This window comes from Dermochelys coriacea, chromosome 2, assembly GCF_009764565.3.
Source record: "Dermochelys coriacea isolate rDerCor1 chromosome 2, rDerCor1.pri.v4, whole genome shotgun sequence".
In the NCBI taxonomy this organism is placed as follows: domain Eukaryota; kingdom Metazoa; phylum Chordata; order Testudines; family Dermochelyidae; genus Dermochelys; species Dermochelys coriacea.
In genome coordinates this window covers 188628865-188645771 of record NC_050069.1, presented here as the reverse complement: position 1 = coordinate 188645771, position 16907 = coordinate 188628865, and the positions used below count along the sequence as shown (strand labels likewise).

The window sequence follows — 16907 nt, the reverse complement described above, 5'->3', positions numbered from 1 at the left end:
ATTCCACCCTGTAGTGTTTCTCAGCAAGAAGCTGTCAGAGGGAAAGCAACTGGTCAGTCAGTGAAAAAGAATGTTATGACATTGTCTATGCTCTGGAAAAGCTACGCCCATATGTTTGGGGACAGCATTTCCACCTACAAACCGACCATGCTGCGCTACAGTAGCTTCATACCGCCACGGAAATAACAAAAAACTTATTCGGTGGAGTTTAGCTCTCCAAGATTTTGATTTCGACATCCAACACATCTCAGGAGCTTCTAACAAAGTGGCTGGTGCACTCTCCCGTGAAAGTTTCCCAGAATCAACTGGTTAAAATTGTCCTTGAGATGTGGAAAATATTGTTAGTCTTTATATACTTGGTAGTATATTTAGAGGTGTATGTGTCTTATTAACTCTGTTTTCTCCTAGAGCTCCAGGAAGAAATCCCAGCCAGCATTTCACCCTATCTGTGATTTGAGGGGCGTGTCACAAATATAAAGGGAAGGGTAAACACCTTTAAAATCCCTCCTGGCCAGAGGAAAAACCCTTTCACTTGTAAAGGGTTAAGAAGCTAGGATAACCTCGCTGGCACCTGATCAAAATGACCAATGAGGAGACATACTGGTTTGAGCATTGGCCTATTAAACCCAGGGTTGTGAGTTCAGTCCTTGAGGGGGCCTTTAGGGATCTGGGGCAAAAATTGGGGATTGGTCCTGGAGGCTGGACTAGATGACCTCCTGAGGTCCCTTCCAGCCCTGATATTCTATGATTCCAATCACTAAAGCTTGCGGGGGTGGAGGGGGAGGGAGAACAAAGGTTCTCTCTGTCTGTGTGATGCTTTTGTCAGGAACAGAACAGGAATGGAGTCTTAGAATTTAGTAAGTAATCTAGCTAGATATGTGTTAGATTCCGTTATGTTTAAATGGCTGATAAAATAGCTGTGCTAAATGGAATGGATATTCCTGTTTTTGTGTCTTTTTGTAACTTAAGGTTTTGCCTAGAGGGATTCTCTATGTTTTGAATCCGATTACCCTGTAAGGTATTTACCATCCTGATTTTACAGAGGTGCTTCTTTTACTTTTTCTTCAATTAAAATTCTTCTTTAAGAACCTGATTGCTTTTTCATTGTTCTTAAGATCCAAGGGTTTGGGTCTGTGTTCACCTATGCAAATTGGTGAGGATTTTTATCAAGCCTTCCCCAGGAAAGGGGGTGTAGGGTTTGGGGAGGATTTTGGGGGGAAATATGTTTCCAAGCGGGTTCTTTCCCAGTTATATATCTGTTAGACACTTGGTGGTGGCAGCAATAAAGTCCAAAGGAAAAAGGAAAATAGTTTGTAGCTTGGGGAAGTTTTAACCTAAGCTGGTAAAAATAAGCTTAGGAGGTTTTCATGCAGATCCCCACATCTGTACCCTAGAGTTCAGAGTGGGGAAGGAACCTTGACACAGGAAAAAAAGGCTTTTGATGTAAGAATCTTAAACTCACAGGAACTGAGTATTTCAAAAGGTGCTTTCATCAGATCACATTAATATCCTACAACATAGGGGGCGAGATATTTGTAAGAATCAGATTTCGCATGAAAGTACACTCAAACAGACCTATAGCACCAGCTCTCATCTTATATTACTTACATCAAAGGAGGCTACACGGTTTACCCATTCCAGATCTGCAACCTCATGCATGAGATTCTTAAGCTCCTGAAGTTTCTGTTGGGGAACACAACTGACGAGGATGTAGGACTTTTCCCCCAAAAGGTCTAACTAACCCTTGCCATGAAGTCACAGTGGTCCACGGCTTCAAAAGTTGTAGTCACAAAGTAACAAAGAAGAATCCCAGTTCTGCAGCTCATGATTTTGCCCCTATTCCCATCCCAGTACTATAAATGTGGTGGGTCTTCTTTCTAGCAAAAAGCTCTCATGAGTAGGGTGTGAGACATAGCCAGCAGCATCTTCAGGGAAAATATTTTTTCCTCAACCATCTGTGAGAATGAAGCAGTTGTGTGAGGGATCTGCCACATCTTAACCAGATGGCCCAAAGTAAGGTGCAAGGATACAGCAATACTATTGGTGAGAGGTTCCTGGCCCAGGTAACTCTTTAAAGGCCTTTGCAGATTATTGAGCCAGCTGAAGATCAGTTTTTCTTCAACAGCTTCTGCAGAAAAACTGGCCAAAATTGGGATCCTCACCTGTAGAATCAATATTAATATTCCTCAGTAATAGAGGTGTATTTGGCAAGAGATACACATTCTGGCTTATCTGAATCCAAAGAACAGCAATAGCTGCATCATAGCCTCTAACACAGATGGGGAGGGTACTGTCAGGGCCAGAAATTCTTGCTTCAACAGTGCCAACTCTGGGGCACATGCATTGGCCTTGACACAATAGGCCACATCAAGCAGTCAAACAAACTGCCCATATAGAATGAAAGCAATGCCTGAAGAACGGCACTGTAGGATTTGTGGTACCCTTTCAGCTTGGCATCAAAATCATCTGTCTTAAAGAAATGAAGAAATCAGGCAGAAAAGCATGCAGAAATGCCCAAAATAATAGATTTAAAACATAACAGATGCGACTGGAAGGTAGGATTAGGACACTAAGCTACCTAGGAGAGGAGCTTGCGAATCCAGCCCTTCTGATTCTGCTCCTGTGGGGAGCTTCGTCTCCGGCAACAGTTAAAAATGATCTAAGTGGAAGGCAGGATCCATACTCTGCAGGGGCAGCACATGCTGGTCAGAAAAGGTCTGGTTGATGGTTGAGAACCACAGTGTAGACTTTTTTCTTTCTGAGGTCCCTTCAACCTGCTATAAAAACTCCCCAACCCACCTGTGCCACAATTGTTTTTCTGCATACAAAAGCCAGGGCCAGCATTGGGGGTAGCAAAAGGGGCAGTTGCCTGGGACCCCACACCACAAGGGGTCCCCATGAAACTACATTGCTCAGGCTTTGGCTTCAACCCTGACCAATGAGGTTCAGGGCCCTGGGCTTCAGACCCATGCAGTAGGACCTCAGCTTTCTGCCGTAGGCCCCAGTGAGTCTAACGCTGGCCCTATTTGGCAGATCCCCTGAAACCTGCCTCACAGTCCCAGGGGACCCCAGACCCCTGGTTGAGAACCACTGGTCTACGCTGCTACACTCAAGACTTTAAAGCTAGGGGAGTTTCCCCAGTCTCATGCTGGCGAGCTGAGATCTAGGAGCAAAGTTCCATAGGGACTGTTAGGGAAAACTGAAATACTATTTTTTTTTTAAAAAAAAGCTCCAATACATGTAACTAACAAAGCTGTTCTAATTCTTCACCAGACTCATTGGCTTATATATTGTATCCCCACCTTTCCCATTAGCGCGTTCACATTGTAAACCGGGATGGGCAAATATTTTGGCCCATAGGGTGCCGATTCCGTGAATGTTCCGGGGCTGGAGCACCCATGGGGAAAAATTGGTGGGTGCTCTGCATCCACTGGCAGCCAAGCCTCCCCATCCCGCCCACCCTACCTCACCTCCACTTCCTCCCCTGAGTGCGCCACATCCCCACTTCTCCTCCCAGTGCTTGCTGCCACAAAACAGCTTTTTCATGGCATAACAAGCTCTGGGAGGAAGGGAGGAGGAGCGGGAATGCTGCACCCTCCGGGGAGGAGGTGGGATCAGGGCAGTGATTTGGGGAAGGGGTTGGAAAAGGGGCAGGGAGGGGGCGGAGACTTTGGGGCAGGACTTGGAATGGGGGCAGGGCAGGGATGTAGTCAAGGCAGGGCCAGGGACAGAGGGGGGTCGAACACCCACCAGCAGAAGTCAGCATCTATGTTTTGACCCCAGGGCCACATCTGGGTATGGAAAAATTGTATGGCAAGCCATTAATGCTCACAAAATTGGGGGTTGAGGTGCGGGCACTGGGGTGGGGCCAGAAATGAGTTTCCTGGCCAATGGGAGCTGCAGAGGCAGCGCTTGGGACTGGGGCAGCATGCGGAGGCCTCTGGCTGCCCCATATGGGAAGGAGCCAGAGGGCGGATATGCCACTGCTTCCAGAGGCTCAGAGGCACAGCATGCAGGGAGCAGAGAACGTCCCGGACCCCGGCGAGAGTTTGAGGGCCAGATTAAAACATCTGAAGGACCGGATGCGGCCCCTAGGCCATAGTTTGCCTATCCCTGTTCTAAACCCTGAGTTTGAATGGAGAGTCAGCCAGGACCCTAACTCCAACCGGGGTCTTTGGGGGGCCACCCTAACGTACATATTCAATAGTAACTGATCTCGGACTATTAGTTAAACACTCATCAATCCCACCGTTTAATTTATCTGCTCCGAGCCCTCTCTCTGCTAACACGTCTCCACCCTTCACAGATGGGCGGCCGAGCCCAGAGCCCCCCGCAGGCTGCTGGAGGGCCACGGGGCTGGGACATTTCACCCCCGCTTGAGCCCATGCAGCCGCGCTGGGAAGCGGCTCGGCGCCCACAGCGGAGACCTTCGGGCGGGGAGGAGGGAGTCGGACCGGCCCCTGCAGCCTCCAGCGGTGCGCGCCCCCCCCCCCTTCTCAGCAGGGACCCGAGCCCAGCGGGCAGCGGCCCGGCTCCACGGGACCGCACAGGCAGAGGGTACCTGACGCCAAGGCCGCCGCGGGTCACTCATAAGACGCTGCCGCCATCAACCGAAATCCTCCAGCCCCGCCCCCAACCAGGGGCCGCTCCACGGCGGTTGGCCGGGGGAGCCGGCCGGGAGGAGCGTGCCCGGGGGCCCGGAACGACAGACGCTAGCCCCCAGGAAACGCAGCGCGGCGCGGCCCGACCCTGCCCGGGAGGGAGGGAAGGAAGGAAGGACGAGTCCGGCGGGGCGAGACCCAGAACCGCTCGCCGGGAACCCAGCACCCCTTCGGGCCCGTGTGGTCTGAGCCAGCCCCGCCCCCGTATCTAGGATACCGCGTCCGACGCCGGAAACCGAACGGAGCAACGATTGGCTACGCAAATGCGTACGTGGGAAGAGGCGGGGCTGCCAAAGGCGCTTGGCCCTGCTGATAGGTTCCGGTTGAGGTTACCGTGGGCTGGGGCGACGGTTCGCTGCGTTCCAGCTGTTTCCTTCCCGGCTCCCCTGACCGTGCTCCTGATCTTGCTCTTGTCCCCTCTCCTCCTCCTCCTGCTGCTGCTGCTGCTGCCAGGGCACCCAGGGGCTTGTGTGCTGGGCCAGGCCCAGGGGTACTGAGCGCCATTGAATTAAACTGTAACCCTGCATATAATGGAAACCGCTTCAAGCCAGGAGGTGGGGTGGTATCCCCAGCGCCGACGCCCTCGCCCGCCACTGCAGGGCGGGACAGATCCAAACAGGGAGGCTGCGAGAGCTGGTGGCCTAGAGCAGGGAGTTGGGGCTCCTGGTTTCTCTGCCTGGCCGTGAGGCTTGTCTACGTTGTGCTCTCCAACGCTGCTTTAACTCACATGGCTGGAAACCTAGCACCCACCGACATGTTACACTCCTGGCAGTTCACCCATGTTAATGTGTGATTAGAAACACGTTCACAAGCCCTGTGTGTGACCCTGGGTATAACACTAAACTTGCCAATTCCCCAGTAATCCCCTCTCTGCCAGAAGGATCATTGTACAGGTGAGTCGCATCATAAGTGCATTTAACTTACGTGAATTCAACTATATGCGTTTAGCCAAAAAAAAAAAAAAAGAAAGAAAAATAACAAGATACCTGTAAATAGTGCAGGCAATTCCACCCACCATTCCATTTAATGAGCGTATTCCCCGGAGTGAGCGTGAGATGGGAGACATGAATCTGCTGTTCCCTCAGTCGGTCTCAGTTCCCACGTGCCTCTCATAGTGTGAGCATCTCACCGCGCTGAGTATGATTCTAATGTTTAAAGATACTGTACATGTTTTTCTTATAACATGGCCCCTAAACGCAAGCCAACTACTTCATCTGGTGCTCAACTGAAGAAACAGCGATCTGTTCCAACTCTGGAGGAAAAACTGGCTATGTTGGATTTATTGAGAGAAGGTATGTCGGTCTCCAACATGGCGTATAAATATGGCCGCAACAAATCTAGCATCTGTGCCATCAAGATTTGAGAGAGAGAAATTCATCAAGCCATGGCATCAAGTGCTTGAATAACTGCTAAGGTGACAATCCAGGTGCATGATAAGACTTTAGTGAAGACTGAAAAGGCATTAAACTTATGGCTGGAAGACATGAACTGTAAACGTGTGCCTATCAATGGCAACATGTTGCAAGAAAAGGCTCTTAGCCTCTATGCGCTGTTCAAACCTCCCGCCAAAGAGAGACAGCCTTCTGATGAGAAGGAATTCAAAGCCAGCCAAGGTTGGCTTAAGAATTTTAGGAACCGCTTCAACCTCAAAAACATGCAGACTACTGGTGAAGCCAGTGAAGAGACAGCAAAATCCTACCCCGAACAATTAAAGAAAATCATAGAAGAAAAGGGCTATCTTCTGGAACAAGTTTTTAATGCTGACAAGACTGGGCTCTTCTGGAAAAAAATGCCCAACCTCACTTACACTTCGAAATCAGAAAGACAAGCCCCTGGCTTCAAAGCAGCTGAAGACCGTGTGACTGTGTTGTTTTGTGGCAATGCAGCTGGGCATTTAATAAAGCCGGGTTTGCTCTAAAGGGCTGCAAATCCCCATGCCCTAAAAGGCAAGAACAAAAATCTCCTGCCTGTGTTCTGGCTATCAAATAAAAAGGCTTGGGTGACGGCAGCATTATTTCTGGATTGGTTCCACAAGTATTTCATTCCAGAGGTCAAGCGGTACCTCCAAGAGAAAGGACTTGACTTTAAAGTGTTGCTGATCATAGATAATGCTCCTGGCCATCCTGCGGCACTCCAGTTTGCACATAAAGATGTTGAAGTCGTCTTTCTCCCTCCCAACATCACCTCCAACCTCTCGACCAAGGCATGACTCACTGTTTCAAGGCCACATACACAAGGCTTACATTCTCATGGATACATAGCACTATGTATGCTGATCCCAATCTTAATGTGATGGAGTGTTGGAAGTCCTTCAACATTGCCGATTGCATCACTTCTATTAAACAGGCAATGGATGCAATCAAGCCTGAAGCAGTCAATGTATGTTGGCGAAACCTATTGAAAAAATGTGTGAATGATTTTAAGGGTTTCCTGACCATTGACAAGTGAAACGCATTCTTCAGGTGGCCAGGCAAGTGGGTGGTGATGGCTTCATCCACATCCTTGAGGAAGAAATTGAAGAATTAATTGAGAGCCATAAAGAAACATTGACTAACAAAGAGTTAGAGGAACTGATAAAATCGTCTACTGAAAATGGAGATGATGAAGATGAATAGGAAGAGCCAACAAGTTGGAATCTTCATAAATTTGCTGAAGTTTTCCAAGCAGTGAAACACTTGAATGATTTAATTTCTGAATGCAATCCCTCTATGGAACAAAGCCTCAAAATCACATGTAGTATTACGGACTATTTGAGACCGTATCAAGAAATGTTTGAGCAGCTCAAGAGACAACAGCGACAGTTGCTGATTGCTATGCTTTTCAAGGAAAAACAACCAGCAGCAGATGAGCCGACGCAATCAACTTCTTGAGCTGAACCAGAGCCCAACGACTTTGTCTACGACTCGGTCTCCGTCACCTCTATCTCCTGGATCAACATTAAGCCCTGACAACCCCCTGTAATTAAAAATTCAGTACTGTAAAATTATATTTTGCATATGTACTCTTTATTATATACTGTACATTACTGTTTACATATACAGGTATACATAAAAAGAAAAGGAGTACTTGTGGCACCTTAGAGACTAACAAATTTATTAGAGCATAAGCTTTCGTGAGCTACAGCTCACTTCATCGGATGCATTTGGTGGAAAAAACAGAGGAGAGATTTATATACACACACACAGAGAACATGAAACAATGGGTTTATCATACACACTGTAAGGAGAGTGATCACTTAAGATAAGCCATCACCAACAGCAGGGGGGGGAAGGAGGAAAACCTTTCATGGTGACAAGCAGGTAGGCTAATTCCAGCAGTTAACAAGAATATCAGAGGAACAGTGGGGGGTGGGGTGGGAGGGAGAAATACCATGGGGAAATAGTTTTACTTTGTGTAATGACTCATCCATTCCCAGTCTCTATTCAAGCCTAAGTTAATTGTATCCAGTTTGCAAATTAATTCCAATTCAGCAGTCTCTCGTTGGAGTCTGTTTTTGAAGCTTTTTTGTTGAAGGATAGCCACTCTTAGGTCTGTGATCGAGTGACCAGAGAGATTGAAGTGTTCTCCAACTGGTTTTTGAATGTTATAATTCTTGACGTCTGATTTGTGTCCATTCATTCTTTTACGTAGAGACTGTCCAGTTTGGCCAATGTACATGGCAGAGGGGCATTGCTGGCACATGATGGCATATATCACATTGGTAGATGCGCAGGTGAACGAGCCTCTGATAGTGTGGCTGATGTGATTAGGCCCTATGATGGTATCCCCTGAATAGATATGTGGACAGAGTTGGCAACGGGCTTTGTTGCAAGGATAGGTTCCTGGGTTAGTGGTTCTGTTGTGTGGTGTGTGGTTGCTGGTGAGTATTTGCTTCAGATTGGGGGGCTGTCTGTAAGCAAGGACTGGTCTGTCTCCCAAGATCTGAGAGAGCGATGGCTCGTCCTTCAGGATAGGTTGTAGATCCTTGATGATGCGTTGGAGAGGTTTTAGTTGGGGGCTGAAGGTGATGGCTAGTGGCGTTCTGTTGTTTTCTTTGTTGGGCCTGTCCTGTAGTAGGTGACAGGTATACATATTACTGTACAGGGTTGTATACACACAGCCATGTACAGTATAGTGTACTTTATGGTTGATTTAAGGGATTTTCAAGGGTAATTTTGACTATACGTGATTTTCACCTTACACGCTGAACCTAAGTCCCTGCGTAAGATGCAACTCCACTGTAATTAGCCATCTCCCAGGCCATTTGAAAGGCTACGTTAACATTTGTAAAGTGCTTTGAGATCTTTCAATGCAAAGCAGTGGGTAACTAAAGGTTATTAGTATTCAAAACAGTTTTTATATGTTTTATTCTGTGCAGCAATGACCTGTATACCAGGGCTGTCCAACACTTTACATTACAATTTACTGTTTTCATGTTCTTGTAGCTTTGTCCATTTGGGCTGACATTTTTCATGTATAGTGTCTGCTTCAAGTTCAGTTTTCTGGGAAAGTTTGGTCCAATAGAGTTCAGTCATTTTTAAGGTCAATGAAAAATAGTTAGTTTTAGCTTTGTAACACAATAAATTATATTTTTAGCAGTTCAAGGCTTCAGGGGGTTTGGAATAGGGTCTTGACATTTGTCAGGAGGAGACTGCTGAAGATAGATAAGAGATTTTGCTGTCCTCAAATAAATCTCTTTAGATTTGACTGAGTTGTAAGCAGAAAATTGTTATTTGTACATACATAGTAAAACATTAAATGCTTGCTCACTTTTTTGAATGTTCAAATTCTTCATCTGTTGCACAGTACTTGCTCCCAACCCTTACAGACATCTGTGCTCTAATAACTGAAGCTAAACACAAGCAGAATGGATTTCCCTTGTCTTCTTTCTTCCACATAAATGAGTATTTAACTCAGAGTATAAGTAAAATGAATAAATAGATGTCAGGTAGTTTCTTGTAGTCATCACAGAAAAAGTGGGCCTTAAGTAGAGATTAATTTAGGTTTTATAATTAATGCGTATCTGGTTCTTAGGTCTCTTAAGGATAGCAGATATAGTTTAAAAGAGGAAGCGTGGTCTAATGGTTAAAGCACAGAACTGGGTTTTATTCCTTGATTTGACAGTGACTTTGTGTGTGACATTAGAAAAGTAACTTTCCTTTCTCTGCCTTAGTTTCCCCAGCTATAAATTACCAAAAACTAAATCCAGATAACTAAGTTACTCCCTTTGTGATTCTCCCAGTGTCCTGTCATATGTATGTTAGATAATACGTTTAGGACAAGGATTGTCTTTATTTTTGTGTGTTGGACAGTGCCAAATCCAATATTAATAAGAAATAATAGTAACAAGTTACGAAATGGGAAACAGTGCCTAAATTACCTGGAGTGTTGTGAACATTAATGTATGTAAAGAATTTGAGAGGCTCATATGGAAGTTACTATAGCAGTACAAAGTACTGTAAATCAAAACAAACAAATGGAAAGTTGGTTTTTGTCATCTTTAATTTTATTAAATAAATATTTTTAAACAGAGACTTTAATTATAAGAGCACATCCACCTGTTAGCAAGCAAACCCTATCAGACAAGCCACAGATTCAGTATTGCAAAACAAATCTCTTCATAAGAAAGCCTTACAATATGAATAAATTCAGATACAGGTAGCTATATTGGCTCATACCATTTTTGCCCCACTGCTTTTAGCTAAGAGGTTATGAATGTCTTTGCTGATGCAAACTTCACCACAAATATCTTTTGTTATCTCCTGGCTGGGCTAGTGCAATTTGCTTTAGACTGGGCTTTCCATGAACACCACTTGGAAGCTTCAGCTACTGCAGAAAGCAGTGGCCTACCTGCTTAGTAGTCTGGGCTGGCAAAAACACTTTACACCTATACTCTGTGTACTGCTTTGGGTTCCCATCTGCTTCTGAGTGCAATTCAAAGTACTGCTTTTATTATGTATTACTGTATGCAATGGAATGGTGTTGTAGCCATGTCAGTCCCAGGATATTAGAGAGGCACATGTATTACTGTGACAGATGGGATCAGCCGTGGCACTTCTGCTCATAGTCACAGGCTGGAGGCAGAGTATTCTAGGTGGTTGATACTCAAATGTGAGATGTGCTCCCTCCTGCAATCTGTCAGAACTTGAATTTGTTAGACTTCAGAGAATGATTTAAGGCAGTGTTTCCCATACTTGGGATGCTGCTTGTGCAGGGAAAGCCCCTGGTGGACCCGGCATTGTTTACCTGCCATGTCCGCAGGTTCGGCCGATCGCAGCTCCCACTGGCAGCGGTTCGCCGTGCCCGGCCAATGGGGCTGAGGTAAGTGGCACGGGCTGAAGGAACGTACTGGCCGCCGCTTCCCACAGCTCCCATTGGCCGGGCACAGCAAACCACAGCTAGTGGGAGCCGCGATCGGCCAAACCTGCAGACACAGCAGGTAAACAAATCAGCCGGGCCCGCCAAGGGCTTTCCCTGAAAAAGTGGCGTCCCAAGTTTGGGAAACACTGATGTAAGGTTAATCTTTCTGACAAATTTTTGGCTGACCCAAGGGACTGAATTTTCTTTCTTGTCACTTTTTGTTTTTATTCATATTGATCCTGTATATCAGGGGTTCTCAACTTTCTCCACTTGGGTTTTTTATCATGGTCCCATTTTCACAGTCAAATTTTATTGCAGTCAAATACTTTAGGATCATGGCATGAAACCAAGACTGGTTTTCAGAGGGGAGCATGTGGGATGTAGTCTGCTGATAAGGAGTCCTGGTGCTAGAAGGTGGAGTGCTGACAGGTCACAGGTAAGTTCTGCTGAGCAGGTGCTGGATGCTGGCTAGGAGGAGATGGTTTCTAGGGGCTGTGAAAGTAGGATATTGCTGGATGGGACAGTGCTTCCTCCTGCCACTACCCCACTTACGTTGTGCTCTGCTCCAGTGTTCAGTGAGCATAAATGAGAGAGAGCTGAGACAATGTAACATTCAGGTTTTATTCTTTCCTTCACATATACTTTCCTCTCTCATCCAAATACATCCTGAAAGCAAGGTTCTCTGAGTTCCTAGACATTTTCCATACTATCATGCTATAATGAGCCGTATTGGGAAGCTATCAATCATATTTGTAACATGTCTTTTTGCCACATGTATGTGAAATAGAAAAATTAAACAAGAATACCCAATCCATAACCTCTTACATATTTAACATTCTGTTACACTCCCTTGATATCTATCTCATCATTAAGGCTACGTTTTAGTCACAGGTATTTTTAGTAAAGTCACGGACAGGTCACGGGCAGTAAACAAAAATTCACAGCCCATGACCAGTCCATGACTTTTACTAAAAATACCAGTGACTAAAACTTGGGAGTGGGGCTGCCTGGGGGGCCCTATGGGTGCTGGGGGAGGGTGGCCCAGCTGCTGAAGGAGGACCGGTCGGCGGTGCATGGCCCAGGACTCCTGTTGGTGCGTGCGGGGGGGCAGGGTTGGCGGGGCAGGCAGGCTCCCTACCTGGCTCCATGCCTCCCCCCAGCAGCAGTAGAGTTTGAGTTTGGGAGGGGTTGGGGCATGGACGGAGTGAGACGGGTTCTGGGCGGCATTTACCTGTGGGAGCTCCCCGGAAGTGGCGACATCCCCCTCGCTCAGCTGCTAGGCAGAGGCATGGCCCCGCAGCTCTGCATGCTGCCTTCACCTGCAGGCACTGCCCCCGCAACTGCCATAGGCCATGGTTCCTGGCCAATGGGAGCTGCAAAGCCAGCACTCTGGGTGGAGGCAGTCTGCAGAGCTGCCTGGCCACACCTCCGCCTAGCAGCTAAGCGAGAGGGATGTCACTGCTTCCAGGGAGCCCCCCAGACCCCAAGCACCGCCCAGACCCCAACTCACCCCATTCCGTGACCCAGCCCCCTACCACACCCAAACTTGGCTGTGGTGGGGGCGGCGCAGTGGCTCAAGAAACTGCCCCAGCAGCGGCCAGTACGCCTGGCGCTGGGGCTGCCTGAGCTTCCCCGGTGCCAAGCACACCGGCTGCTGCAGAAGTCAGAGAGGTCACGGATTCCATGACAACTCGCAGCCTTACTCATCATACATATAATTTAACAACTTTTTAGTTTTTTACTTTTTACTTGCTTGGGAACTAAGGTATTTTCCTCTGAGTTTGGGAGGGTTGTTTATTCATGCTTTAGTGTTCTACAAAGTTTCATGTATGCTTTGCAAGGGGGGGTTGATGCTGGAGCAAATGCGAGACTTTCTTATGACTATAGGAGACTGCCTCACACTTGATTCTTTAGATGTGTGGTGTTTTGAGAGTCTGTTCTGATATCCATTTGGTCACTTATTGGCCTGTGTTCCTTACATGTCTTGCTGATTGAGTCTCAGTGGAGTGTATATTTCACCATCCTCCAAGTCCATGTTTATCTTGTCTTTGTAGTGGGTGAATGTATTTGTGGTTTCATTGAAATTTATTCCCATCCACTGCTACGTTATATGAGGGAGGATTTATCTGTTCAACACATTTAACTTGCTTCCAAGTACAGTACATGTTTTCTCTGGAGAAAGTAATCTGATCTTGACAGGGTCTTCTGTTTGTAATTCTAGGAGGTCTTTAGCTTGTTGGTCATTGTAGTCTTTGGCATTTGCTTGTCTCTCTTCCTTTTTTTTCTGTTACTCCTTCCACCACTGCCAATTATAATAATACTGGGGCTATAGGCACCAAGTTATGGGTGCTTCTTGACATCATGTTATACTGGGCTGCTATTAAGAATTTTGTGGGTGTGTTTCTCCATTCAAACATGGCTTGTCATATATTTTCTGTGCATTTTATCAATTTTAACTGCCAATTTAGTTCAGTCATTGTATTATCTGTGGTATGGTGGTGATGTGATGTAATTGAATTCCAATTCTCAGGTAAATTTAATAAAGTCACTATAAGTAACTGGGGTAAAGTGTCTGAAGCTGCACCATTTGGGATACCATGTCTGCTGAAATGCTTCATTTGTTTGTCTATGATGGTAATAATGGTAATGTTTGATAGTTCATCTGGTTTCCCTAAGTTGGAGCAATAATGAGGTATTTTGTGTGGTTTACAGTGAAAAGGTCCATTCCTATTTTGCTCTAAAGTCTGTTGGCAATGCATTGTGTTTCCATTGGCTCATTTTGCTACTTGGCTTGCACCATCCTCCCCCCACTCCTCCCCCCGCACCCCAGGTACCAAACCTGCTCATTAGGTCTGTGATATCCTTGGTCATATTTGGCCAGAATATGGCATCTATGGCTTTCCAGATACAGGCTTCTCTTCCAGAATGGTCTCCAATGTATTCTTGAAAGAGCTCCTGTTTTCAATTATATGGAATTATTATTATTAGACTGTAGTGGATATGACATTTTTTGTGCTTTGAAAATGATTATGGAGTACTTCCAGGATTTTACATGGGTCTTCCAGATCTGGTGCTGACATATCCAGATGCTGTTAGAGCATGTGGCAGCTTTTGCCCATTACAGGCAGTCCTCGACTTTACAATGTTCGACTTACAACGAACGCACTTACAACATTTCTGAGTTGACACCATGATTCGTCTTATGACATTGGTTTCGACTTTACAGTGCTCGGTCCTGCAGTGGAGTTACGATGTTTCGATTTAAGATTCAATTTTGAGGAACTAATTGTGTCATAAGTCTGAGGACTGCCTGTACAGTTAATAGTGTGGATGCTCTTCTTTTGTTTTCCTTTTTATCCAGCTCTGTTGCAATTTTACAATTTTCCCATTGTGATCTAAAGAATGTGCAGTTGCTAAACACATCCCTGTTCATATTCATCTGCTTTGGGACAGGAATCTGGTATGCACCATGATTATTATAGTCTCTTTTTGGGGGGTTTTTGTTTGTTTTGTTGGTTGTTTTTTGTGTTGTATTGCGTTGTAATATTCTTAGTTTCATATTTCACATACCTGCAGAAGCCAACTCATTTCAGACATATGCAGTGTTCAAGAACAAAAGGAGAGGGAGAGAAAAAAGTACAACATTCAGGCTTTATTCCTTGATCCACATAGTGTTATCTCTCAACAAGCACTTCCTGAAAGTAGAACTCTTTAAATTCCAACTTTCTAGACTATACCTTATACTATCTACCTTATACTTATACTAAGCATACTATCACACTATAATGCCCCCTTTGGAAAGCTATCAAAACACTCCAGGAACTAGTGTTTAAACAGGGTAGGAAGGCAATGAGTGCAGCAGGAATCATTAGGTCAGCGCAAACTGTTTATAAACACTTTTTTAAGGGGCAGGTCTCTGGAGCAGGGTTCAGTGCATGAAGAAGGAATGGAGGTGGGGGAAGCAAGGCCAGGGAACAAGCTGGTAACAACAGGAGGAAAAGGAGAAAGCAGAGCTGCTTCTTCCGTCTTCTGTTTATCCCTGGGTCCTATTGTCTGCCAGGTTTTGGTGATTTTGACATGATTCCCTATTTGAGAAATCCTATCTTAAAATTACCAGATCTCTAGGAGTAAAACCATGAGATTTAATATCTAAATGACACCTTGATCTTTCTGGATCTTCAGTTGGCAAACTACAACAGAGAATTCTACAATTGCTCTTGAATGCTGTTGTTAAAGGAATATTGTGTTCTTTGATTATTTTAAAGAGTCCATAAAAGAAATTGCACTACAAAGAAAGAATTAGGAATGTGCAGACAAAGTCAACGTTGGTACTGAAAAATACACTAGAGAAGACTGGATATTATTAGATGGGGCTCAAGGAATATAGACATCTGTGTCAGAAGGATGAGTAAGGGAACAAAATATAGAATGAATGAGTGTGGTAAAGAGAGCAAGGAGAAGACAGTGTGAGGCAAGAAGGGAAGAGGGACTGAGAAGCATATTGAAGGACTGGGAGAGAAAGTAGAGAAATAACAGGAAGCCATCTTTTTAACTTTAAATATCTAGTCATCTTAATTTAGTTACCAGAATGAGAGACACTATACAAATGAGGTGATGGTGTTACACCTCTAAGCACATCCAGTGTGAAATAGATGTTTTGTCAGGACTTGTGAGAAAGTCCTATTTCTGTTGCTTCAGGCTTTGACAGGATAATGTGGCTACCGCTCAGCCTCTGAGGTGACAATTGGGCCCTCCAGCTGTTATCCTTTTGAATAGTAAAGCTTGCCCCCAAACTAAGAATAGTACTATTTCATATTTAGATAGCATTTTATGTTATTAAACTTTTATATAATAATTAACTGATTAATTCTAATTCTAATAAGTAACTAAGGATTATTATCGCTATTTGATAAGAAAAGCTGAGGCTCAGTAATATACTTTGTAGTTGCTATCCTGTCAAATTCATGAGCTTCCTAGTACCTTGCTATGCAGCATCCCTACCTCCTTCATTGTACATGTAATGTCTCTTCTGTGTTAGAAAATCTGATTGTTAACTAACAGGATATTAAACATGACTTAGCACTCAGTGTAGACAAAAATTGTGGTGTTTAACCTCCTATCAGCTGGTCATAGTTAACTCTAGTTAAAGTCTTGGACTGGCTGTTTAGCATCATGTTAATTAACATGTGTTCCAACAAAATGTAAGTTTCCAGTGTAAGCAAGGTCCAAGTTAGCCACTGCTCAGTATTCCTTCATTTATAACACTGGTAAAACTAGCTGAACAGTCATTCTGAATGTACTGTGCAAGCACAAAGTGTGTTTTTCAAACGCTCAGTATTCAGCCAAATCACAATCAGTTTTCACCAGCAGGGTCAGAGGCACTTATCCTCGGTAAAAATGTTTTTTTCTTCCAAATGACAGCTTCCCACTCCCAGTTTCTACATTAGTGCTGTGCATAAAAGGTGGTTGCATTTATTTATAAGAGAATGGTGAGGGTCTCTTTATTTTTATTACTCGCCTCTTTCTCAAAAACAACTGAAACATTTTTTTTAAATCAAATGTAAATAAAAATTCATTTTTGGGCAGAGAACAAGCCCAGAACATTTTAGCCTGAAAAACGAATGTTTCAAAAATCTATGAGTACCTGGAAGCAGAGGATTATAATGGAAATGCAAATGCAATCTTAATTATACTTAGAGTGTAAGTTATTTAGTTATTTATTTTTAAATGTATTTTTATTTTGTGTTTGTACAGCATCTGCACAATGGGATCCTGGTCCATGACTGAGGCTCCTAACCCTTAGTACTATACAAATTCTTTATTAAACATTATAGCTACCACTCCAGCTATAACACCTTTCTCTAATTCTTGGGCAAGTTTATATCTAAGCTATAGATGCAGACAAAT

The 16907-nt window shown here is 44.7% G+C and overlaps 2 protein-coding genes across 2 annotated transcripts in view; one reads left to right on the top strand and one right to left on the bottom strand.

Annotated features, from left to right (window-relative positions):
* The window catches only part of ULK4 (unc-51 like kinase 4), a 417484-nt gene extending 412650 nt beyond the window's left edge, over nt 1–4834 (bottom strand). Inside the window, exons 1-2 of the mRNA XM_043508874.1 lie at nt 4562–4834; nt 3122–3207 (exon numbers count right to left, since the gene is read on the bottom strand). The gene's annotated coding sequence lies outside the window, so the exon portion shown is untranslated. The remainder of the gene's footprint in view (nt 1–3121; nt 3208–4561) is intronic.
* Nucleotides 4307–16907, top strand: part of LOC122458493 (translation initiation factor IF-2-like) — a 38860-nt gene continuing 26259 nt past the window's right edge. Inside the window, exon 1 of the mRNA XM_043507125.1 lies at nt 4307–4844. Coding sequence (XP_043363060.1) covers nt 4307–4844 — 538 coding nt within the window. The remainder of the gene's footprint in view (nt 4845–16907) is intronic.